We start from the raw sequence: 24853 nt of genomic DNA, 5'->3' as shown, positions 1-24853 counted from the left end.
TAGAAATACTACATTGTAACAGAGTCAATAGTACTCAAAAATAAATAAATCATAATTTTATTCATTCAGTTTTCTTCCTATAATAATAAAAATTAAACCTTTTTTTTTCAAAAAAATAAAAACTTAGATTCCATATAATACACTTACCAAGTTACCATGCATTTTCGTTTAACATCTTAACCCAATTTAAGGTTTATAGCTCAAACACACGTGGCCATACTGGCATGCTGCCATGTGTTTTCTACCCAATACCTCGTACGTAAATCGGGCACGTGAAAGCCTTTAACCGGAAACGATATGAACTGGGGAGTGGGGTTTTCTGTTTCTTCTTCGTTTTCCTTTTTGTAAATATTGTTATCTGAAGCGTTTTAATCTCGTGATCCACCAAGCTCGTATGAGGTTTTAGACTAAATGATTTTTGACAGAAAACGCTACGATGAATATATTCAGATTTGCAGGGGACATGACCCATTTGGCCAGCGTCCTGGTTTTGCTTCTCAAGATCCATACCATCAAATCTTGCGCCGGTATGATTTCAGGAGCCCCGTTTTCCGGTTTCCGGACCCTTCACCAAAATGTGTGTTTGTGTGACTGTGTGTGTGTGAATTTTGATGAATTCGGGCTTGTGGGAAATGGGTTATTACTCCTTTAGTTATATCAGTAAGCCTTTTGAGCAAAGATTTAACCTTTGAGCTTCCTGGTGCTGTGAGTTTATAGTGTTTATCAATGCTGTTCTTTATAATGATTCCTGGGTTTTACATTCCTACTTTTCCATTTTCAGTGTACACTGGATAAACCTGAACATGTGACTCTAGTGGTAAAGCACAAGAAGTAAATCAGTCAGGTTGCCTATAGCTAATCGGCTCAAATTAATCTTGTGACTCTAGCCTTGTAAAGCACAAAGAGTAAACCAATTGTCCATAACTGACTGGCTCAAACCAAGAGAAAAGAAGGCCTTTAGGCCGTTTTTGCTGGAAGTCGAACAACCAAGGTTATTCCTGACCAATTTGGTTGGGCACTCGAGGTTGAATTGTTTATTAATATTTGTTCTTGTTGAGGATATAATATATAAAATATAAAATATAAATGTGTAGCTTAAGACAGAAAAACATCCTTCTATTGCCATATCAAAACTATTTGAAAGGTCCTAGGTTGGATGGCTTAGGCTGACAACTTATTATCTCATTCAAAGAAGCTAAAAAATGGTCATGAAACAGAATTTGCTATACCTTCATATACATATCTGATATGTAATGCCAAAAGCCCTTGAAATATATAAGGTTGTTAGGGAGAAGTTGCTTTAGTGAGATGTTCCCCATGAATGTGTACAGGCCTTTTCCCTATGGTTTTTCCCAGAGATGCAAAAAGAACTGAAGTTAAGGGTATTGACTGTGATCCAACAAACTGGTGACCATAGGCTGTCGGTCTGCATTGTGGTCTGTCATCTTTTGTGTTTATCTGTACATCATATGACTTCTTTTGTTGTAACTTATCCCTATGTTTCCATATGTTCTTGTGGCAGTATACTATCCGCTATCTTTCGTAGCATTCTATCTATGCTTGCGTTCTGCAGTTGGATATCATGCCACGGGAGGAAATCATTACTTGTCAATTTGTTGTTGGAATCTTATTGCTGTTGAATATTTTGTCACGTGCAGGAGTTTCTCTTAAGACACAAGAATTGTACGCGATTGTTTTTGCCACTCGCTACTTGGATTTATTCACGACCTTTATCTCTATTTACAATACCACTTTGAAGTTGATATTCTTGGGAAGCTCCTTCTCGATTGTGTGGTACATTAGGCATCACAAAACTGTTCGGAGATCATATGATAAACAGCACGACACTTTCCGCCACCTTTTCCTTGTTATTCCATGTCTGCTTTTGGCCCTCGTTATAAATGATAAGTTTACCTTCAAAGAGGTACCCTGCATTCATTCAACTGCAGTTATATGCTTTCCCGAATCCATTTTTCTATTCTGAGTTCTGACATTGGAATCCCGAAATTTTCTAGCATTTCAAAACATACGGCCTTTGCATTTCCTTGTTTCTATTATAATTATGTGTAACTGTTGTATGCTTTACCAGGTCATGTGGACGTTCTCTATATACTTGGAAGCTGTTGCCATCCTGCCTCAGCTAGTCTTGTTGCAGAGGACTAGAAATATCGACAACTTGACCGGACAATATGTTTTCCTACTGGGGTATGCTTCAATCCTTGAACACATTCTATTATCTAATCTTGATTATCTAGTCTATATAGGCCATCTTCAATAGTAAAGCACCTTTGCATCTGAGTAGGCAAGTAGCTAAGAAATATTGAAAATCGGTCTCTTTCTTGTCTTCACTCTCATAGGCCATTCTTATTGTCTAACTCAGATCTGTATCGTCCCCCTCCCAGGCTTTTCGACTGTTCTGCGAGCTGTAATGTGTTATGATAATAGTGAATTTACGATTACTACTAAAGTTTCAAATATCATCATCTTTTATCCCTTCAACTATGTGTTTTGATTGGTTTCGTTTTAGACATTTTTACTTAATGACATTCTTTTAGCTGTAACATTGTTATGTTGATCACGATCACTCTTTTATTGCAGTGCATACCGTGCCTTCTACATTCTGAACTGGATTTATCGCTACTTCACTGAGCCATATTACATCCATTCTTGGATAAGTATGATTGTTTGTTTGCATACCGAAATCCCCCTACCCCTCACTACTATATATACTTCCCTTGCTGTGTCATCGTTAGTTCCCATTGTGCATACCGGGACAATGTTGCTCCGATCATGCATGTATATAATAACATCGTTCTCTTATTGGTAATTCGATTGCAGCTTGGATATCGGGGCTTGTTCAGACACTGCTTTATGCTGATTTCTTCTATTATTACTTCCAAAGGTAAATTAAAGTTCGTTTAAACTTATTAGGCGTTTCGTTGTTGATCTGGATCTTCTCGTGACTTGCTTATTGTGATGGCTCCTGCAGCTGGAAGAACAACTCAAAACTCGAGCTGCCAGCTTGATCATTGAGGAAATGGTGCCTGCACTACTTGGAAGAGCATCCAACAACTGCTAGCTTTTCTGGTTGTTTTAGATGTTTTGCCTTGCTCTTTGGATCTTTATTCAGGCTTTAAAATCTAGTATTTTTGTTTTTGGGGGCTAAAGTAGGGCAAGTTAGATCCCTCTTACCAAATGTTATCATTCTCCATTTTTTGGGATATTGCACTAACTCCATATTTAGGTATCAAACTTGATAAAACTCCTAGAAGCATGCTACTATTTGTGTTCTTCACGTCAAAGACTCGGTACCAGTGTTTAATAGTTACATTGAGTTTTGACTAATCAAGAATCGAGCTGCTATTAACTCATTTCTGCATACTCGTAATCTTTCTACAAAGTTGGGCAGTATTGCATATAATTAAGTTTGTTATAGTTGGTTGCATCGAGTACTGCACCAGTACCTACAATACTCGATACAACCTAGTATACTTGATTGTATTGACGTACTATCGACACCATAGAAAAATGTCTTACTTTTTTATCGGAGTTTGATAATTTGCCTAACTTTTCTAAATTGGGGAGTCCCTATCCCCACCCTACCTTGCATTTGCCTTGTGCAAACCATGTAATGAGAGGCTTGTTTCACAAAAAAGGTTAGTTCCATGTGCAGAGTATGGGCCTATTTAGACATCTATCCAACACTCCCATGCACAGCACAGCTTGCAAATAAAAAGACTTACGTTGTTGGAATTTGGTGGGTGTTTTAGCCTAACCCTGTCGTTTGCTTTTGTGTTTACATGTGGATTGGATGATTAGGAGTGGCTTTTTCCCCCTTTTTTATCCGGAGAATGGATATAAACATATCAAACAGGTAGCAGTGGGTGCAGCAATGAGCAATCGCAATCATGCCCCAAAGGCAGTAAGTCGGCGGAACATGATTTTCGTACTTGAAAGTCACGAGTTCGATTATCGCTAGGAGTATCCCCATCAGTTAATCGAGATGTTGGGTGCTTGCAAGAGACCTTGATTTTTGTCCACCAGATCAGTAAACATGCTCCCTGGTGCACGTTTTGCGCACCAAGAGTGCCCAGTTGGGTGTGCGGGCTCCACACGCCCGCTGGCGCATTTTTCTACTGCAATTTTTTCTTTTCTTCTTTCCATTATCTCTTATGTTCTTTCTCTTAGTTATATCTACAAAAACTTCTCAAAATTCATGCATATTGGAGATGCTTTAATATCTTCTTGATTGAGCTTGTCGCATGAGGTCTTTATAATGCAGTTTACCTCTTATGTATAGTTTACAGATTATTACACATTAATAAATTTTATCCAATATATACTAGTAATTGTAATTTCTTACTCACCCAATAACAAAAATTGCAATCATGAAATATCACTGTTGTTGATTTATGCTTGAATTGGGAGTCATTGTCATCATGTCATGCATATCATCACATCATTAAAGAAAAAACACAAATTAGTTAGATCTTATGCTACCAAAATCTTTAATTAATTCATACATTGGGAATCCCAAAGATTTTTGTTGTGCAAAAATGTTTTCGGTGTTATAAAATCATAGAAAACATCAAAAGAAAATAAGAGAGATCACGTTAATTGGTTATAAACAGAAATAAATACGTGAGTTGATTGAGCAGTTGATTTAATAACTTGGTTTAAGTCGCTTAACTATGAACAACTAAACTTATTTACCATCTTATAATTCTTTACCGGTTATAGTCACAAGGTAAGTTTCACCCATATTACATATTCGGGTAGCGATGATAAGCTTCTTCATAAATCAAAGTGATAAAGATGAGCATTATTGACTCTCTTAAATTTTACAAAATGGTTTTGGACCTTTGGTTCATCTTTTCATGAGGTGGTAATTTTGACCATTTTGGTTCTTCAAACTCTTAATGGAGACCTATTAAAATTTTAAATTATAATTTTGTACTTATATTGATTGGCATTATCACATGTGCAATGTAAATGTGACCAAATTTATCTATCTGTGAGGGTCTCTATAGTTATTAGAAAATTGCCAATTACTGCTAAAAGGTTATTATCATATAAAATGAATGGTAAATTTTATAAGACTATATCAACAGGGAGTTCATTAAATTAGTTTAGTAAAATAGTAAATACTTTTGTTAGTTCAAAAATATATAAAGAGGCTATCCAATTAATTTAAATTAGATGGTATAAATTGGAGTTTCACTTGAATTAATCAGTTATCTCTATATAAAAAAATATATAATCATCTTAAAATTCATAAGGAATGCTTTACAACCATCTAACTAAAAGTGCGCTTGAAACTTTATCCAATACAATCTAGATTCTTGTAATGAACTTGAATTGCAAGATCCGATGCAAATATAATAGATTATAAATTTCATATTACTTTAACCTTAAAAGATGTGACTCATACCAATTAATTTTTTTTTATGTAAAAAATTGATAGTCAGATATTTAAATAATTATTTTATTTTAAAAAGTTTGGAGTATGTATTTAGCAAAATTATTAGAGTGAATTATGTTTCATAATTTTTATTTGTTGTTATTTAAATTAATTTTTTTGAAAATAAATTAAATTTTAAAAAATTACATTTTTCGTCTATAAGTTATAAGGTAATTGCAGATTTCGTCCCTAATGGTTGGTCGTGCTCATTTTTTCGCTCATAAGTTATTATTGGTGTAACATTTTTCTGTCCTTTTATTAAATTTTCATCCTCACTTTTTGTCTCTAAACTATACTAACATTATAAATTTCGTTTTGAATATTTGGTTAGTAAATAGACGAAAGATGCAACACCAATAATATCTTAGGGCAAAAAGTAAGTATGACCAATAATTATAGGTAAATTCTATTATTATTGTATAACTTAGGATGAAAATTGTTAAATTTTAAATAAATTATAAGACTTGTACTCCATATTCAAGTAATCAACTAATTAAAAATTGTCCGTGCTAAAATGATTAAAAAAAGAGAGAAAAAAAAAAGAAGAAAAAAACTAGTCCCTATGCCAAATGTCCCTCACTTCTTTCTTCCACGTGACCTCACGCGAGGTAACGAGTTTCATACTTTCCAATCTCTCTCTCTCTCTCTCTCTATCGACTGATCATCGACGATGTGCTCCCGCGGCGACTCCGACTAGTGCAAGGACGCCGGAAACCTCCACTCACAACTTCCGAAGCCACCGGCACTACTCTCGAAAGGCCTATATCAACTCTTATTTACGTTTTCTTCTTCGCTGAAAAGCCCTTCGAAATCGAGATGGTTAAAAAGCAAGTCCCCGATTGGCTCAACAGCTCCCTCTGGTCCTCGCCAGCTTCTCCGCCGCCTATCGAGTCGCCGCCGCAGCAGCGGCAACAACAACAGCCATCAACTCCTCCGCGGTCTACACTCCGAGGTGAGGATGCTGCCAATCGCCCCTCCCGTTCCTCCCCCAAATCCACGAATTATAGCTCTGAATCTGCAGTCGAGCGTCCGGCGATCGCTGTGCCTCCGCCGGCAATTAGAACCGAGGCGCGGCGTACGAAAGCAGAAATTAGGGATCCGTTAAGCAGTAATAATAATAATTATAATTATAATAGTGATGAAGACAATGTGAGCTCCACAGGTAGCTCTACAACATCCCCCTCACTTGCTGCCGGCGGCTCTTCGGCTGAGGATATTTCTCGCCAAGCTCAGCTTTGCCAAGAGGTTTATTTCTCCCTCTACATGTTTTTTTTTTTCTTCAGGATTTTCTTATAGTCGGCGTAATTCTTTGATTTCCTTAGGCGTCTGTTATTTATCCATGAAATGCACGAGAATTACTCTCTGCAGAATGTCTATCCTTGTTTTTGTTACCCCTGCTCCCCTCTATTTTACTCCTTAGCGGAAGTGTAGTATTTATCAGTTTCTTCATTTGATAGCTGTCAAGGAAGATTATAAATATGGGGGAAGTTCGGAAGCTAGCATCTCAAGGAATACCAGATGGAGCTGGCATTCGTGCCACAGTGTGGAAGGTATAAATCTTAATTAAAGTTGGAGTGTATATTAGTTCTTTGTGGGATGCTTACAGTTCCAGATTCTTAAACTTGAGCAAGAAGAAAATCTTTAACATGTGTTACTGTATAATTATAAGTATAAAAAAATTATTAAATGACTTTTTGCAGCTACTGTTGGGGTATCTTCCATGTGACAGATCATCGTGGCCATCAGAGTTGGCTAAGAAAAGGTCCCAGTACAAGCATTTTAAAGATGACCTTTTGATGAATCCTGTAAGTTATGGTCACCAATGCATCATTTTAACCCTTGCACCAAATCCAGTATGCTCCTGGGTTTTTCATGTTACTTGTGTCCTTGAAAAATAGGCAATGTGTTGAGATCTTTAAGTTTTTATACAAATAGGTTACTAGGTTGGTTGTGCATCCTTTTGAAGTCAATGTTTTATTTAAAATTTCAATTACTTGTACAATTTCTCGATTATCTGGAAATTCTGATGGTTATTATGGCTAGGCAGTCAGAGATTACAAGAAGGTTGGAGAAATCTACTATTGATGAATCAAATGGTAAAGACAAGGGTTTACTCTCAAGGTCAGAAATCACTCATGGAGAACATCCTTTGAGTCTTGGAAAAAATAGCATATGGAATCAATTCTTCCAGGTATGCTATTCATTTTTGTCTTCTTTTTTTCTACTAGTCTGCAACCCCACCACACAAATAAAAACTCAAAACATTAAGCACCCTAATGGCATAACGAAGCAGTATGGATGTGTTTCATTGGATGCTGAAGATGCTTGCCCTGGCATAAAAACTAAAAATTAAAAGAAAGACAAATGGGATGAAAGTTTATCCATTAACAGCACCATGATGGAGCATTATGGACATCGTTCAATGCATATGATGCTGAAGATGCTTGCCTTGAATGTGAATTCTATGTGGAAGAACTTGAAATCTGTTTGCATATATGTTTTGATTCCAATGTTGTAAAAATCGGTACGTGCCCAATTTAAAAAATACTACGTAATAAATAAATAAATAACAGCGAATACAACTATTTTGTACACTGCCATTTTACATTTTACATACTAACCTCAAAAAAATCGATATACTATCATTTTTTCCCCAAATATAAGACTCATATTTGAAGCCTAAACACTATTATACAAACAAAAGTATAAAACTTGTAGCCAAAAATCAGAAATACCCAAAATAAAAAAATTCAGAGTGAAAGTGTAGAACTTGTTCACTGTTGGGCTAGCTGGGCCACACCGAGAAGAGAGGCGCCGATGGAGGTTGTTGCACTGGTGGAAGGACTACTGTGAAGTATGAATGGAGTCGTGATGTGAGGCTGTGTTCGTCTACAAAGGGTGAGTTGAGGCTGCTGTACTCGTATGCGAAAGGCTGATAATCAAGACTGCAAAGGGTTACGAGTCAAGGCTATGGAGGGTTCCTGCTAAGCATGTGCTCATCTGCTCGAATGGAGTTGTGGTCAAAATGTAAAGGGTTGCTGTTGTGCCAGTGAAGATTAGGTTTTATTTCGCTTAAAACTACATCGTTTTGAGTGAAACAGAACCTAATAAAAATAGAACGATTTTGTTGACTAGGCTTAGTTGGCCCATTAGTCAACCAAGTGCCTAAACTAGCAATTTCCCATTATTCCCCTCGGCCTAGGGGTGCCTAGTCGGCACCTAGGCCGATTTTTACAAAACTGTTTGATTCAGTTCATAACTACTGCTGTTATTTTCTAGATAGATTCTATACTTTATTACATGTACAGATGTACTTTATGATCTTATAAAATCAGACAATGAAATGGTGGTTTGGCAGGTGGCAATGTGGCATAGAACCACCAGCTGCCGGGGAGGCAGAATCAACAAGATAATGAACCAAGAATAAGAGGAAAATGAATGTATTGAATAGTATGATAAATTACTATAATACGGTTATTTATGATTTTATACTAAATCAGTGGACCACGTCATAGGAAAACTAGAAATCCTTCCATCTCTAGGACTCCTAATATACAAGGGAAGTAAAGTAATCAATTAGATGCCTACTACTTCTAAGATTCTTAACTTGAGTTTAGGGGACCATGGACCATCCTAATTTCAATTTGGGAACACTCTTAACTATTATAAAAAAGGGGCATGTGTTTTGCTACTTTTTTGGGGTCTTCAAGCTTTGAAATATTTTTGGCATCAGTGTGACCTTTTCGTTGGAATTAGATCACTTGTGTTTTTAAAAAAAAGTATAACTCATAACTGCCATCATGATCAAACTTATTAAAAGTGCTAGCGCAAAAACGAGGCAAGCGACGGTGTGTTGCTGCGCCTGGGCAAGGCGCAGCGGCAGCTTCTTGTCGATGTGCAAAGCGACACTTCGCTTTGCGCTTTCGCTTTAAAGCAAAGCCCGGGCTCATCGCTTTGGTGCGCTTTTTCGCTTTAAAAAGTTTAATCATGATTATATTTTTCATCTGTGGTTAATCACGTATATGCCATTTTTCATCTATGTATTAGTATCTCTGCTCTATTTCATAACTATTTTAAAGATGCTACATAATCAGCTGGCAAATGCCAAAAATTTGATGCTTCTGCTGATCACCAGTAAAATTATTTTCTTCTTGTAGGACACAGAGATCATGGAACAGATTGACCGCGATGTCAAGCGTACTCACCCAGATTTGCACTTTTTCTCAGGGGATACACCCTTTGCAAAATCCAACCAGGTAAGCTTTAGTTTGCTAGGCGCAAAATTGGTCTTGACTGTGTTCCATTAGCTTATTATGTCTCTTCTTTTCAGGAAGCTCTGAAGGATATACTCATTGTATTTGCAAAATTGAATCCCGGTATAAGATACGTGCAAGGGATGAATGAGCTCTTGGCGCCACTTTACTATGTGTTCAAAAATGATCCCAATGAGGAAAATGCAGTAAGAAAGCCTGACTTATGTTAAAGATTGCAAGAACATATCTGTTCAGCAAATCTTCCTTTCCCTTCATTTCTCTACTTTATGGGCAGTGTGTGGCTTTTCTTAATGATAATATGTACTGTTTTGCATCACTATTATTCGTTATCATTACTATTCATTCTCTGCTTACTTGGTTCTTCATCTTTTGATTGTCACTCTTTTTTTCCCTTGTTGCTTTGAGATGCTAGAAGACTACTAGTCTAAGGTGGTACCAGAAGTATAAATGGAAAACCTATAAATGCAAGCATCATATTTACTGAAACTAAGTATCCTGAAAAGTCAAACCTACCAAGGAATGATAAAACTGACCCCTCAATGTCGACAATCTTTTACATCATAGTAGAGGGATCTTAGAATCTACTGATTTTTAAGCAAAAAGAACCTTCACAAGGTGTAATCCTAAAAGGTTGACAACTTGATACCCTGGTAGTCTCATAGATGTTTGTCTATATAATTACATATACATATTTGTTATATTAACAGGAAGAAATGATTTTAGGGGGGAGGAATTACAATCACATAGTTAGATGTGTGAAATGCAGTGTCATCATATTTCATACTTCTTCCCTCAATTTTTAATACAATAAATAAACTGAAAGATGCATACATACATACATAAACAGACATGCACACACACGTGTTTGTGTGTATCATATATTGTAAAAGAAAGGGTTTTTAGTGAAGTAAACATACATGCACACACACGTGTTTGTGTGTATCATATATTGTAAAAGAAAGGTTTTTTAGTGAAGTGAGCAGATTATCTAACATGGTATCTTAAATCACTACAAGAACAGTTACACAACTTTTGCTTACTGGGATTTGTCTTAAATAAGGAAATCAGTTTATAAAAGTCAATTTGAACCATGCTGATCTCATGGTATGCAAGTAATAAAACTTAACATTGACAGCTAATGATGTGATAGGTAAACATGACTTATAACCTATTTTTTAGTAGTTCTAAGGTTAAAAAAAGAAGAAGAAATTATGGCCTTGTTGAATCCATACACTTCTACGTTATTTTTTCTGATTCAGAGACAGTAGGGTTTCTATGTTGGGGTAGAATGAATGATATTCTCTTCTTGTCTCCTGTCATAGTTTCTAGCATGAAGCTTAATTGTTCTTTATAGTTACTTTTGCTCATCAATTTCCACTTGCAAGTTATGCAGGCTGCTGCAGAAGCAGACACATTCTTCTGCTTCGTGGAACTGCTAAGTGGATTTCGGGATCATTTCTGCCAGCAACTTGACAACAGTGTTGTTGGAATCAGGTCTACAATTACTAAATTGTCACAGCTTCTGAAAGAGCATGATGAAGAACTATGGCGTCATCTAGATGTGACAACCAAAGTAAGTAAGATCCATGTGTTTACATGTCTTGCTAACTTATATTTTGTCTGAACTTATTTCTGATTTTTCTCTTCTGTGTCAGTTGGAACACCTAAAGATACCTCTTCCACTATACACCACACATTCTGCTTGCAAAATAATATTATTCTAAGAACATGTACATTACAGTAGACTAGTAACTGAAATCAAACAGGTAATGGAAATAAATGTCTTCAAAAGCCAGGCAGGGTTAGATTGGTTCAGTGCCTTAAGCCCTTAGTCATGTGTGGAAATAAGTTACTCTTGATCTTATGGTATGGGATTTTAGCTAAAAGTGTTTTTTTTAAAAATCTTTTTATATAAAAAGTATTTAGTTTTTAGAGAGTGAAAAGGATATACAAAATGCATTGGGGTACTGCTACAAAAGATGTATCAAACTACAATTTAGGTCATTCCTTAAAGATCATAAGAAGTCCCAAAGATATTCTATTTCACCAATACACTTCCCTCTAGAATCGATATTGTATCAAAGCACTTATACAGCTATATAGTAGGGAAATCATGAGCCATTCTGTACCTCTTAACAAGGACAACATAGAGAGGATGCATTACATATCTTATGAAACCTTTTTCCCATTTTGAAAAGGGTGGCAAAATTCACTTCTCCAATCTTGTGACCTTATATGATTTAAGACATTGTCATTTTGATTCTTCAAATCATACTTTTCGTTCTAAAATAACAAGAGCAAGATCTGCCTTAGATTTACAACCACCTTGTCTGTTTCTTTTCCTTTCTGCACATTGCATCCTTGTACTGTTCTCCTGCTCTGCTGTATCAAATACAACTTCTTTATTTATGCAAACTAAACAAATAAATGGTAACCTGCTGATTATCCACTGATTTTTTATACCTCTTTGTTACCGTTTAGAACCAAGGTGTGGGGGTTAAACATACACTGATTGCCAAAGAGTAAAGGATTAGGTAAAATCTGAGGGATAGGAATTTCCCATAAATATATGATTATCAACATTATACATGCTCTGATGCCTGTAAAATTTTATACAGAGTATAATTTACCTGTTCCCCTGGCTTGTTTGACTTGCTTATTAAGTCGCATATGATTTTATTTCATAACTTGGATGTCAATATTATCTGGTTGGCTGGTTATACTGAAATTCCTGTATTCGAATTTGACATCTAATGGTGATATTTCCTGTGATATGTACATAACAGGTGAATCCACAATTTTATGCATTCAGATGGATAACTCTTCTTCTTACACAAGAATTCAATTTCGCAGACAGTCTTCTTATTTGGGACACACTCCTCAGTGACCCTGAAGGCCCTCAGGCAAGTGTTTGTTCTTGGCCTTTTTTTTTAATAAATAAAATAAATAAATTTAAAAAAAAAAAAAAAAAGTTGGTAGGTTGGGTTTGGCCTAGGGGTTACTACTTTTTTTTTCCTTTTTTTTTTTTTTTTGGGTTAGCACTGGATATGGGAAATTGAAGATGTTGTGGTGTTTCCAAGTAAACTATGGAAATCATATGACATTGGAGTTGATGTTCCTTTAGGCTTTACTGCTTTAGCATCATTAGTTATGTGCAATCACATAACTTGGCACTCTTTGGTTGACAACTCTACATTGATGTAAGTCATTGGTCAACATACTAAATGTATCCTTAGAATACTTCCAGTCAGTCTTACAAATATCTTTAGTTGCCATATGCAATGTTGTAGAAAACGCTAAGCGTCCATTGGGCGGTTGATGGGCACCTAGCGCCTAGGTGGGCCCAACATGAAAAGAAAACCTGTGACTGATGAGTAGCAAGACAGCCCTAGTGTAAAAGTAAAACCAAGTCCCAAAAAGAAAAGTGGAAAAGTAAAAGCCCAGGTGCCTAGGGTTTAACTTTTAATTTCAAAAATCAAAAGGAAGTATGGAAGAGTTAAAGCCAAAAAGAAAAGTTGAAAACCTCTGGCGACTTGGACTGTGGTGTTTGGCAGTTGATGGCGTCTGGCAAGCCGGCGAGAATGTTACATTGCAAATTTTCCTTTGCTTACTATTTTCCAATACGGTCTTAAAATACTTGTTGCAGAGACCGTACATTTGTTCCATACAGTGAAATAACCAAATTTGTATTTTTGCAAACTTACAGGAAACCCTGCTCCGAGTCTGCTGTGCAATGCTGATCATCATTCGGAGGCGTTTACTCGCTGGTGATTTCACCTCTAATTTGAAACTTCTCCAAAACTATCCGTCCACAAATATCAGCCACTTGCTATATGTCGCCAACAAATTACGCACAAAGTCAGCTGGCTAAATTTTCATCCAGAAATTCTGTGTTATTCGCCCTTGGTATTTGCTTGAGAAAAACAAAACAAAACAAAAAAAAATCTTTAAAACAAAACAAAAAAAAATCTATATTTTGTAACAAGATTTAGGATGTAAATGTCAGTCCAGAGTTTTAGGAACCTTTTTCCTCTATATTTTTGTTTTGTTTTTTCTGTTCCCCAGCTGCTTGACCCATAGCCTTATGTTTGGACTGTTTTCTATCAGCAATTTGTATTCTTTTCATCTTTAGTTTCCAGAGTAGAGATAACATAAATTGCTATTTCCAGTTTAGTTTAATGTACGTTACAAATACAGACCATTATAATTGTATTACGCATATTTGCCTCTTTGTATGAATCAACGTGTTTGTAACATTGCTGGACGTGGGTGAAATTTATCGAACTACAATATGCCTGTTGTAATTCTGTAATAGAGAACAAACATCAGCGTAACATAAAATTATTAAAGATATCAATTCTGTTTATATTACAAGAGAATAATGCCTCGTAAAAATCACAATGGCGTGATTCGTCCAACTCTTCGAAGAAATTTCTCTTTTTTTTTGACTGACATCAGTTTTGCTTATTAATCTTGAGCGTTATGAACCCATACCTAAGCCATGAGAAGTTAGGTGGTAAATTAAGCCAGTTTATTGTTAAAATTCACATTCGACTATACACTTCTGCACACAATGAGAAATTTCTTGTTATGTTTAACTCATGCAAATTGTCCTATGATTAATGAATTTCCCCAAGTGATGGGATAATAATGTTTAATCAGGGGGGGCTAGGATTAGAAGTTATGCCTGTAAAGTGTAAATTCAACCTATATAACAAAAACAAGCTCATTTCTCAACATCGTGTACCGTAATCACCATCTGGGAGCTCACAATAAGCTTAGCCTATCTATCTGCCAGTGAGGTCTCGTTTGATGAATTGATTCCTTCACCCTCCAATCTACTCTCTAGGATATTCAAAACGTCATCCCGTGGGCATTTATGAGCAGGGTCAAGGGCTGATTTCTGGCAAAAACATTCGGGCCAGGAATTTGTATAGAAAGATTCAGGTGAAATCCGCTTATGTGGTCCACCAAAGTTTGTTTTTAACATGACGCGCCTAACTGCTTCTTCAAAACCCTTTGTGTGCCCCTTTTCTCGATCAATAAAAATAGGGGCAAGACCTTTCCTATCTGGTCTTATTGTTGTGCGGAAACCATAGTATAGTCTGTGCCCGAGGAGGTTGTTTGCAAAGTTGCTTGGTCCATCATAGGTTGGCATGAAAACATCGGATAGGAGACAAACCATGTAATCCACAGCAGAACCTAGCAATCCTCTGTTGTTCTTTGCTAGCTCACCTGAGGTATCCACTGTGCTATGATTCTCCAGGTGTGGAAACAAGGATCTAAAGGGTTTCATGAATCTCTCACCACCAAATAGATCACCTGCCGCAAGGTATATCCTAGTTGAGTTGTCAAACCCAATTGCACGCAGGATCAGACCAACCTGCAAAAACACCAACAGTTTAAAAATAGTGATCTAGTTTGCGATTCAGTTTTCAGAACTCAGATGAATTCTAAATGAAATATTTACAGATCCAGCATGAGTTGTGCCTTAGATATAGAAGATACCTCTTCTGGAGTTAGCGGGCATTTTCCAATTGCCCGTCTTTCACTATAAACAAGTCTCTTCTCTGCAAAATTTTCCTTCCTATACTTCGTCAGGATTTTTTGCTCTTCAGGAGTAAATATGTCTAAGCACCTGGATAGATTTCAAGTCAAAGATTACAAAACTTCAGAGTAATGCACCATGATTAAAAAAATAAAATAAAAAAATAAAAAAATAAAATTATTATTTCTTTGAACCTATATCACGGACCGTTAAACGGACGGAGAAAGACCCCGTGAATTTACCAAAAAAAAAAACGTCAAAGAAAGTTTTGCACAATTCATAAATGCTGATATCCATCATCCAAAAAAGACCATGCTATTCTTCAAGTCAATTTATCCCAATTCTCTTTTAATATGAGACTTCAGCTCAGATCCTTGGATGCATTCCCAAAAATAGGTAGAGAGAGAGGTATCCATCCTCTTTCTTTTCTGTTCTTTTGTTTTTGGGAGCTTATATTCCTAGTTTTCATTTCAAGGACAATGTAAGAACATGGGCTATTAAGTTTTTCTCCCCTCACTCACAACCAGTTGAGATAAAATACTTATTATTATGTCAATGCACAGTAGTATAAGCAACTCACCCAGCAAATGCCAGCATATCCATCTCAAACCGAAGATGTATTGACATAAAGTGGCCTTGTGTACGAAGTCTATTGACTATTGCAGTACTTAATTCCACAATATGTGGCTTAAACCTAAGGGCATGATAGTTAACCCTACACCTCAGCCGCTGGAACTCTGCATTGTCAATCTCTTCTGCCAGACGATGTGAAAAAGGAGTAAGATAAATAGCACCATGTTCCTTCATCTTCTCCATAGCAACTGTTGTGTACCAACTGATGGGAGCATCTCTAGGTGGCCGAAGCTGAATCACAAAAAGGTTAATATTTACAATTACGGAGTATTAGAGTAAAAACAGCATGCAGTCAAACTCCACTGCATAATAAACCATTACCTGAAAAGCTTTTATTTTCTTAGTTTTCCCTTTTTTATGAATTTCAGGAATGCTCTCCACAACTTTTACATCAAACCTCAATGTGCTGATAAAATGCTCAACGTCATAGATACCACGAAAACCACTAGCCATCAACAGAAATAATGACAAATGATTAGCAGCTAAGTGAATGTATTGTAAAACAGTAATCTAAAAATCATCTTAGACAACAAGATAAAATCAATTAAATACCATTTGAAGTGTAGGCTTCTGTTATTGATATGAAGATCAGTTTTCAGTATATTATTATTATTATGCAAAGTTGCAAACATAATGCACACACACTATCATAGGAAAAAAATTGTAAAACCTCCATAAAAAAGTACCTGTCATCATGCCAGAAGGAGTTTGCATCCAACTCAGGCAGCACAAGAGTAGCGTTCATAATTCTTGCAGCAAGAACTGCATTACAAATCTAAAAATCAAGGATTTGTCAACTTAGATAAGTTCCTCAAATTTATACAACAAAACTGATGTAGAAAATAAATATCTCGTAAGCCACTTCAACAGAAAAAATATGTGCAAGGTTGATGATAGATTGGTAGTTTTCAACATATACTAGTGTAAAAATGGATGGCGTACAATATTAGGCATTTAAAAAGTCACTGAGCATGTGGAAATATGCACACTCATAATTAAATGATACACTTGTGAGTTGTGACTGAGCAAATAAAAGCAGTGAACCTTGGCAATGCCAAGATTATTACAAAGGGAAAAAAATTATTCCAACAAAGCAATGCATTAACACATGGAAGCTACAGCACATAGCTGCAAACATGACTGGAACTATTTCAGGCAAATTAAGAGAAATCACGTATCTTCTTTTTGTTTCAAGTCAGAATGGACTATATCACTTTGCACAGCCACAGCAAACTCTTGGTTCTCCCCTTTTAACATAAGCACATGTCTAAACTAAATGTGAAGTATAAAATAATTGCACTTATCAACAGTACATCCTATTTGTCTTGCTATAAATGAGTACGATTAATCAAAAGATCAACTGGGCATCAAAGGGGGATTTTAAAGATAGAAAAGTACCTTTCAACTAAAACATATTAGAAATTATATAGTACATTCATACATAAATGCATCTATTCATGAGTGAATGTACATATATTAATGCAAGGCAGAAAAATCTTCAAGGAATATATTTAGATCTACAACACTAAAATGGTAAAATCGACTACGGACCGCACTGCGTTGCTGATTCAGACCACCATTGCAGCGAACACGCAGATATCCAGTGGTCTCAACAGGAGGGGCTGCAGAAAACAAACGAGAGAAAAACAGGAAACCTAAGGTTTAAACCTGTAGGAACATATAAAAAGCACTTATCCAAACTGGAAGATAGAAAAACTACATACGAGGCCAATCAGATCGTGGAGCAGATGATGGCCTCCAACCATCAGAAGCAGCAGTTTCCCAAAGTGCCTTCACATCAATCTGTTCAGATATATGAATAATGTAAACATACCAACACCTAAGATAAGGCTCACTAAATTTACTAATGAAATGCACGAAATAAGTTCAGATTAATTAATGTTTTTGCTAATATTGGCTGTGTGGAAAGACTAACTAAAAATCAATTCAAGACGCTAATAAATAAGCAACAATGTGAAGCAGATAATGAGTGGACACAAAACAAGGAGATAGAAGTACATAAAACATATGTATATATACACACATATATAAATTCCCGGAACTCCCAAAGAAAGATGAACGCGATAAACTTATAAGGTTTTTAATGCAGGCACAATGAACGCATGGAAAAAGGAGAAAGATTTTGATGTTTCAGTATAGAGGGTGAAAGAGGGAGACTTCCATTAGAAGTTTAAGAAACTCATTTGTTCTAAATAAATTTTTATGATCTATTCCTTTACTTTAGTCAGATAATTATATTTTCTTCAAATTCTCCAATGAACAAAATGATTTTTTAATTGCCTATCCATACAATTACTTCTCTTCCCTCTTTAACTCACCATCTTCTTAACTGAAACCCTCCATTAGGACAAACATTTCTACAAGCAAACTTCACATTACAGAATCTCATCTATACAAATCTATAGCCAATACATCTTCAGCTTATCAAACCCTCACTTCCATAACTACTAATAAGATATGATAAAGATCCACTGGCATGATAACTTGGCAAACACAAACTCTAGAATTGCAAACTGCGAGAACATTAGGGAAGAGCTGAAACATACATCAGATGGAGAATTGTCGTTACTTGTCATGGGAGCAGAGAAAAGCATGACCATACAGATCACAACCACAATGGCCACAGCTGTGAGCCTTCCAAACATTCCCTTAACTCCTACTCCCAGCTGCTGCTTCAGCTGGTGCCGATGCCCCGGCCTGCTACTATCCAACATCAGATCCACGCACACACAAACACACACACGCAGACCAGTAGATACAGAAGAGAGTGTGCATTGAAACATAGCCATAAACAAATGGAAGCAAATTTACCTTCGCATTTTCGGCGACGATTGTGTGACCGGAGCCTGTGGAGTGAACTTATCCGGAATCTCTGGCAATACGCAGCCGTAGAGTGCGAATTTGAAGTCTTATACTCTGAGCAGAGACCGAGTTCGATGAGCGGGACAACAAGCGAGACAGAGTGGCTTTGGAAGATGATAAACAAATTCGGTGCAAGACAACAACAATGGAGACAGATCTAGATTCAAGCTCGTGAGTGTGTGGGAGAAGAGACGAAGAGATGATGGTGATGGCGGGTTTGTTTTGGGAAGAAGCATAGGCATGGGGAAGAAGGCCGATGATCAATAAAATTAAAATAAAAAAATTAAAGTGATAGGCTAATTTGCCATTTCCATTAACAAAAATCCTGAAATAAACACCAATTCATCATTTCGAGGATACTCGACTAGAACATAAATTTCTTAATAAAAAATTATGCAAACATTTAGATTTGATAATCACAAAATTTTAAATTTAATATTTTGAGTATTATTAACTCTGTTAATTTATTAGTATAAAAATTGATAGAACAATTTAATGTCACTAGATCACAATGTTCTTGACAATTAAAACTCGAGTTAAAATATAATTGATCTTACATATAACAAAACAATCATTATACTGTGGACCATGCACCATGGCTGATACTCTCGTTGTATTAAATTGATACTGCAGTTGTGTTGAAATGATATTGCAGTTGCGCGAAATAGACGTCGTTTCATCCGCCTAGAACTACAGTTGTGTTGAAATGATACAGTGTCTTGAACGGATGAAACACCATCTTTTCTACGCAACTACAATTCCCTCTCAACACAACTGCAGTATTAGAGTATTAGTTCAACACAACTACACTATTAGTCATGATCATGTCTAAAGTGCATGGTTCACAATATGCGATAACAAGGTGTAGATAAATTTCTACTTGTTTTAAAAAATATTTAAGAAAGTAAAAATAATTTTTGAAGAAGAAAGTAAAAATAATAGAGAGTGAAATTTTACTTTAGAAGAAAAAAGAAAAACAAGAAAAAAGCATCAAGAGACAAAGTCATCAATTTCATCACCTTCCGCCACTGCCGTCCTCCTTCACGCTGTAAATCACTGCCAGTTTCTCAACCGCTTTCGTCCTTTGAGCTCCTCCATCCTCTGCGTTCTCTCCGTTGTATTATCAGAACCTTGACCATTAACAACTGCATCTTGACCAAAGGTAGCATTTATTTTCTTGATCTGATGAATTGAGGTAGAATGATCGGATTTTTTGTTTGGAGTGGTTTAACTTTGTGTTTAGTGCGTTCAAATTCTGACATTATTTGATCTGCGTTAATGGTGTGCCTTTGAAATTCAATACATTTGCAAAATGGATCTTACGGAGAATCTGAAAATTTAATTTGTGGTGCTTCTGAATTGCTAGTTTCCAGATTTTGCAGTTGCGAAAACGTATAAATTAGGTTTTGCTCTTTGTCTTCACCTTCATTTTCAGTTCTATTCGGTTCTTAACGTGTACTCGGGGACACACTGAGCTCATCAAAGTAAATCTTTGTCAGCCTCGAGACGGTCATCTTTCTTTTTCCGATGGTAAGATTCACGCCTCTCTCTATATGTATACGTGTTTATGCTGAAATTTACCAGCAGAGCTAAGAAAATGTTGAAAAATGTAATGTCAGCTGAAACTAATAGGTTTCTATTCTCTGATACGGAGTATTTTTTTTTAATTAGATATATAATGTAGCTATATGTAAAATTTCAATTTTTACAAGGAAACAAGTGGAGCAGCAAACTATATACTGAGTAGAATGTGATTTTTGTTTTCATTGGTGTGATTTCAGTAATTTATTATGTATGAATTTGTCTTGTATCACTCAATTATGTAAAATTCTACATGCAATTGAAATTGTTAAGAAGTACAGCAAAGAAAATGTAATGTTAAATATACTTCTTAGCCTGAGATTGTTTCATACTTTGATGTAAATTAGAGCAAGTTTGGTTCACATAATCAATGTAATTGCAATTTTTCCTATTTGTTTGTCCTAAAAGCAATGAAGTAGGACTCCTCAGAAGACTTTTTCCTTTTCCAATTCTTAAGCCAACCACGTTATAGAATATTATTCATTCTGTATTCCATTTTTATAAACCAAACAGTGGGATAGTATTTCTTTTTCTATTACTTCTCTATTTCATTCTTTGTGGAATCCTATTCCTATTTTTTTGGTTTTCATTTCGTGGGCGAGTGCTGAATTTTTGTGATCTATTTGTTAGGCAAACTCATTGCGGTTATATCTGACGTGCATAAGAAACACTCTTGAGGCCGCCATGTGTCTCCAGGTATTTATTATTGCATTTCTGGTGATCTTATAGCCTCATTTGTGATGTCATTGACTAGAATTCAAGTCAGCAGAGCTAGAACACCTTTTAGATTTCTTTAACTTCGGTTTACTTTTGCCATTACTGGCTAATGCTCTTTCAGTGTTTATGCTCAATAAGACACATTTCTTTTACATGGATTTATTGTTCTCATTCTGTTTCTTTTCCTTTTATTTCTGTATTTGTGTGTAACTGTTACTTCATTGAATTCAACAGAGCAATATTTGTTTGCCTGATCCATGGAGACTGCATTTTTAAAGAGACTTTTGTGCACATTTGGATTCAAGTCTGATTTTTTTTTTTTTTTATTTCATAATGCAGCGTTAACACTTATCTGAAACAGAACTACTGCTACATGCTTGTTGTGTTTTCCTCCAAATTATTTCCTAACCATTTGGTTTGTACAAGTATGCTATTGTATTCACTTCGGGCATGGCTGAAATATCCTCTTGTGCTGTATGCAGAACTTCCCTTGTCAAGAAGTTGAAAGGCATAACAAACCAGAGGTTGAACTAAAGTATGAATTGTTGCTTCGTTTGTATTGTTATCACTTGGGGTTGTACTAATTCATCATTATGAGGGTTGTTCCATCCTTTAGCACTAGTGCTAACTGCTAAGAAATTTATACCTGTCAAAGAAAATAGATCAACTATGAAGTGATAAATCCTAATTTGCCTAGATGAATTTAAGATCATTAGGAAACTTGTATGTCCTCTGGAATCCAAGCAATCAGTTCGTGAAGTTCCCTTAATACAATCATATATTTGGAATTTTTTAGATACTCAATATGGTTGGTAACTTGGTATTTGTAAATTACGTAGTGATTAAAATTTTGAATTTTTTCTTTTCTCCACACCACAAATTATATTTCTCTTTTTTTTTTTTAATAAATAATTTTGCTTTTCGATTTTATGTCCCATTCATTGATCCTTATATATTTGTTAATTTCTTAAATGTTGTCTGATTTTCAGGACCAGCGCAGAACTTCTACTTAAGCCTGTAAGAATTTTTATTTTATTTGTTAAAAGTCAAAAAATCATATTTCTTGTGTACACTGGAGAAGCTTTAGTGCTTCTGGTTTATGCCTCTCTTAATCTACTATGGAAATTTAACCTGTTAAGTAACTTCTAAACATAATGACTTCTGATTTTGTGGCTATGGTTATGACGACCTCTTGAACAATGTTACTGTTACATGTGTTTTCTCTGAGATTGAATTAGTGCGTACTATCTGCCAGGTTTTGATTTGTCGAAATGAAGCTGAAAGGTGCTTGATAGAAACATCTATTAATTCACTGAGGATAAGCCTCAAGGTACTGGTAGCAATGTGCATATTCCGGTTTTTGTTTCTCTATACAAATGTTCTATAGCATATTTACAATATGGTGATCATCTGAGGCATTCTAAGCACCAGCTTCACATCATGATGGCTCATTTTGGCTGCAGTATACAACTGTGCATCTTCTTCAATATCCCATAGGCCAATGGGTTCAATATACATCCAAATTCCATTTATTTGTTTCCTTGACATTTTAAGTAGTTGTGTACATGGTGTTTCATGCATTATCTATAGACTAGTAATATTCAATTGAAGTCCCTTGGGTCTACCACATGGAAGTATATCATCAATTATTTGGTGTATCAGACCTGAATGTTGCATGCTATTTATGTGGCCCATTAGAAGGAATAAAAAAGGAAATTTAATTGGAGAAGTTGATAAATATAATATACGGAGTAATACATAATATATATGTATTTCGGGGGTTTGGGATCAGGCTTCGGGGTCGGGGCAGGGGTACAACCCCTGCTCCATTCCCCGAAAAATTCCCCATCCCCGCCCCTGTCGGGGTGGGTACCGGGTTCCCCATCGGGGTCGGGTTGAATTGCCATCCCTACCTAGTAGCCACAATGGGTTCAACTAATCTAGAGTTGAGAAGATGTTAAAGTCTATAATCTATTTTGGGAGCTCTTCCAATGCTCTAGTTCCATTAACAATGTTTAAAGCAGAAGCCTTACTTAACAAGAACTGAGCTTCTTCTACTAAGTAGGAGGCCATAGGCCATTGGTACTTTGGAGATTCTATGCCAAGCAAGGACAGGGAGGTCCATTCTTCAGTATCTGTAGCATTTAGATGAAATTCTGCAGTATCAGAAAATAGAAAATATTGAATTGAAAATGATGACTGAAAACTTGAAATTCCTCTTATGTTATTTTATCTGTGTTGTATAGGTAAAGCAGGCAGATGAGCTTGAAAACATATTAGCAAAAAAGTTCCTCAGGTTTTTGTCAATGAGAGCCGAGGCATTTCAGGTACTTAGGAGGAAGCCAGTACAGGTACGTGTTGCTTTCTTCCTATGTAGCAATCTTAATTTTCCTGCTCCAGACACATTTCAATTTTAACAATAAAGTTTCCATGCTTTTTTCACACCATCTAAGTTACGTGCACTACATTTGTGTGTTTTCACTCCAAACAATTTATTAGAAAATTAAACCATCTATTAGTCCTGAAGGAGTATATTATCTTTGCATGTAATAGGAATTAAAATGCATATTTTTTGTCTTTTAGATTTTGAATTATAAAAGAAATCATTTTGCATGTGAGAGAAAGTCCAACTGTCAACTTTGGATAGTGAAAATCATTAATGCTTTCATAGAATCAAACTATGTTTTCTAGTCATTGTTTATGGATGGAGACATTAACTATTTTTCTAGTTGATGATATTCAATATTGCTTTCATATAACTGTCTACGTAATCTTGACCACTTTGGTGCTTTACTTACGTTTTCGAATTAACATTTAATTAAGGGCAATTCCTAACTTTTCATTATTTGTGCCTACTTAACCTTTCAGGGCTATGATATTAGTTTTCTCATAACTAATTATCATTGTGAAGAGCTGCAGAAGCCGAAACTTATTGATTTTATAGTACAGTTCATGGAGGTAAGATCACTATTATGTTTTTGTAGCGCTCCCCTCTTTTTGGGGTCAAAAGTCCTGGTAACTGGAAAAGATACTAAAATAACACATGCTAAATCTAGGAAAAGATATTGTTTGCTCTTCATGTTACAAAATATCCAATGCATTAAAAGAACAAGCTGCCAAGGACTCTATAGTCCAGTCTTCAGACTCAATAAGAGGTTTTAGGTTCAATCCCCATTTCTCTGAGATGTACAAACAGAGGGCGAGCTTACAATGGTTGGTGTACAGCAGTAATGTAGGTTTAGCGGTGAATGGTTGTAAAGATTATCTGCACCGCCCAATAGTCTAGCTTCGATAGATAGATGGCATTTATTTATTACCATAGGCTTATAAGTTAACCTTTTTATTTTTACTATTCTACTGTCTTTTGGTGCTTTGGTTGTCCTTGATGGAGTATTATAGTTATTTAAAGAGTAGACTGATATATTTACTGTTGTTCCTATGACTGTCAGGATATCGATAAGGAGATCAGTGAACTCAAATTGTCAGTAAACACACGAGGGCGGCTTGTTGCTACCGAGTTTCTAAAGCAATTTGTCTGATGTTTAATGAGATTGCAATGCATTTAGTTATAGCATCAAGTGGAAGATCTGATCTGTTTTGGTCAATGTGTATTCCTTTAAAGCTTTCTCATGCATTTCTAAAGATACAAGTGCTTCATATAGCACACCCTTCTAAAGAGACAAGTTAATAGTGTATTATAGATTTGTGAAGTTACCAGTCTCCTACATATTTTTACTCCTCTCTCTCTCTCTCTCT

At 35.8% G+C, this 24853-nt stretch overlaps 4 protein-coding genes across 5 annotated transcripts; 3 read left to right on the top strand and 1 right to left on the bottom strand.

The window, feature by feature from the left end:
- Positions 1–317: 317 nt before the first annotated feature.
- Positions 318–4201, top strand: LOC116003027 (ER lumen protein-retaining receptor-like). Of its 2 annotated transcripts, XR_004094588.1 has the most exons (7): positions 318–527; positions 1659–1924; positions 2090–2205; positions 2599–2675; positions 2839–2902; positions 2990–3087; positions 3820–4201. XR_004094588.1 is itself a non-coding variant. In XM_031243210.1 (6 exons), the coding sequence occupies exons 1-6, from the start codon at positions 437–439 to the stop codon at positions 3024–3026; spliced, it is 651 nt and encodes a 216-aa protein (XP_031099070.1). In that variant the 5' UTR covers positions 318–436; the 3' UTR covers positions 3027–3295. The 2 variants fall into 2 exon arrangements, 1 of the variants encoding a protein (XP_031099070.1); XM_031243210.1 differs by lacking the exon at positions 3820–4201 and having other exon boundaries at positions 2990–3295.
- A 1850-nt stretch (positions 4202–6051) lies between these two features.
- Positions 6052–13991, top strand: LOC116001859 (TBC1 domain family member 13). Its single transcript, XM_031241809.1, has 9 exons — positions 6052–6706; positions 6919–7011; positions 7162–7266; positions 7509–7652; positions 9619–9717; positions 9792–9920; positions 11129–11308; positions 12522–12638; positions 13442–13991. Exons 1-9 carry the CDS (start codon positions 6278–6280, stop codon positions 13604–13606), a joined length of 1461 nt encoding a protein of 486 aa, XP_031097669.1. The 5' UTR covers positions 6052–6277; the 3' UTR covers positions 13607–13991.
- Positions 13992–14300: 309 nt separating this feature from the next.
- LOC116001858 (O-fucosyltransferase 1) lies at positions 14301–19097 on the bottom strand. Its single transcript, XM_031241808.1, has 9 exons — positions 18749–19097; positions 18484–18634; positions 17641–17719; positions 17468–17538; positions 16603–16691; positions 16238–16361; positions 15864–16147; positions 15244–15373; positions 14301–15118 (listed from the first exon to the last, which is right to left on the bottom strand). Exons 1-9 carry the CDS (start codon positions 18754–18756, stop codon positions 14519–14521), a joined length of 1536 nt encoding a protein of 511 aa, XP_031097668.1. The 5' UTR covers positions 18757–19097; the 3' UTR covers positions 14301–14518.
- Positions 19098–19775: 678 nt separating this feature from the next.
- Positions 19776–24824, top strand: LOC116001680 (actin-related protein 2/3 complex subunit 4). The gene is made up of 9 exons (XM_031241579.1): positions 19776–19961; positions 20235–20329; positions 21011–21076; positions 21580–21632; positions 22087–22114; positions 22353–22427; positions 23344–23448; positions 23966–24055; positions 24547–24824. Exons 2-9 carry the CDS (start codon positions 20327–20329, stop codon positions 24634–24636), a joined length of 510 nt encoding a protein of 169 aa, XP_031097439.1. The 5' UTR covers positions 19776–19961; positions 20235–20326; the 3' UTR covers positions 24637–24824.
- The last annotated feature ends 29 nt before the right edge of the window (positions 24825–24853 follow it).

This window comes from Ipomoea triloba, chromosome 13, assembly GCF_003576645.1.
Source record: "Ipomoea triloba cultivar NCNSP0323 chromosome 13, ASM357664v1".
Classification (NCBI taxonomy): Eukaryota; Viridiplantae; Streptophyta; class Magnoliopsida; order Solanales; family Convolvulaceae; genus Ipomoea; species Ipomoea triloba.
This window is presented reverse-complemented; position numbering and strand designations above follow the sequence as displayed.

What these genes read in the sequence shown, in the direction of transcription:
- LOC116001859 (XM_031241809.1), top strand. Translation starts at nt 6,278, where the DNA reads ATGGTTAAAAAGCAAGTCCCCGATTGGCTCAACAGCTCCCTCTGGTCC. An exon ending in ATGACCTTTTGATGAATCCT is followed by an intron (nt 7,267 to 7,508) that starts GTAAGTTATGGT and finishes ATGGCTAGGCAG; the next exon opens with TCAGAGATTACAAGAAGGTT. An exon ending in CCTTTGCAAAATCCAACCAG is followed by an intron (nt 9,718 to 9,791) that starts GTAAGCTTTAGT and finishes TCTTCTTTTCAG; the next exon opens with GAAGCTCTGAAGGATATACT.
- LOC116003027 (XM_031243210.1), top strand. Translation starts at nt 437, where the DNA reads ATGAATATATTCAGATTTGCAGGGGACATGACCCATTTGGCCAGCGTC. An exon ending in TACCATCAAATCTTGCGCCG is followed by an intron (nt 528 to 1,658) that starts GTATGATTTCAG and finishes TGTCACGTGCAG; the next exon opens with GAGTTTCTCTTAAGACACAA. An exon ending in TTCTATTATTACTTCCAAAG is followed by an intron (nt 2,903 to 2,989) that starts GTAAATTAAAGT and finishes TGGCTCCTGCAG; the next exon opens with CTGGAAGAACAACTCAAAAC.
- LOC116001858 (XM_031241808.1), bottom strand. An exon ending in TGAATCAGCAACGCAGTGCG is followed by an intron (nt 16,692 to 17,467) that starts GTCCGTAGTCGA and finishes CTTGATTTTTAG; the next exon opens with ATTTGTAATGCAGTTCTTGC. An exon ending in TCCTTCTGGCATGATGACAG is followed by an intron (nt 16,362 to 16,602) that starts GTACTTTTTTAT and finishes GTTGATGGCTAG; the next exon opens with TGGTTTTCGTGGTATCTATG.
- LOC116001680 (XM_031241579.1), top strand. An exon ending in CAGAACTTCTACTTAAGCCT is followed by an intron (nt 22,115 to 22,352) that starts GTAAGAATTTTT and finishes ACTATCTGCCAG; the next exon opens with GTTTTGATTTGTCGAAATGA. An exon ending in TTATAGTACAGTTCATGGAG is followed by an intron (nt 24,056 to 24,546) that starts GTAAGATCACTA and finishes TATGACTGTCAG; the next exon opens with GATATCGATAAGGAGATCAG.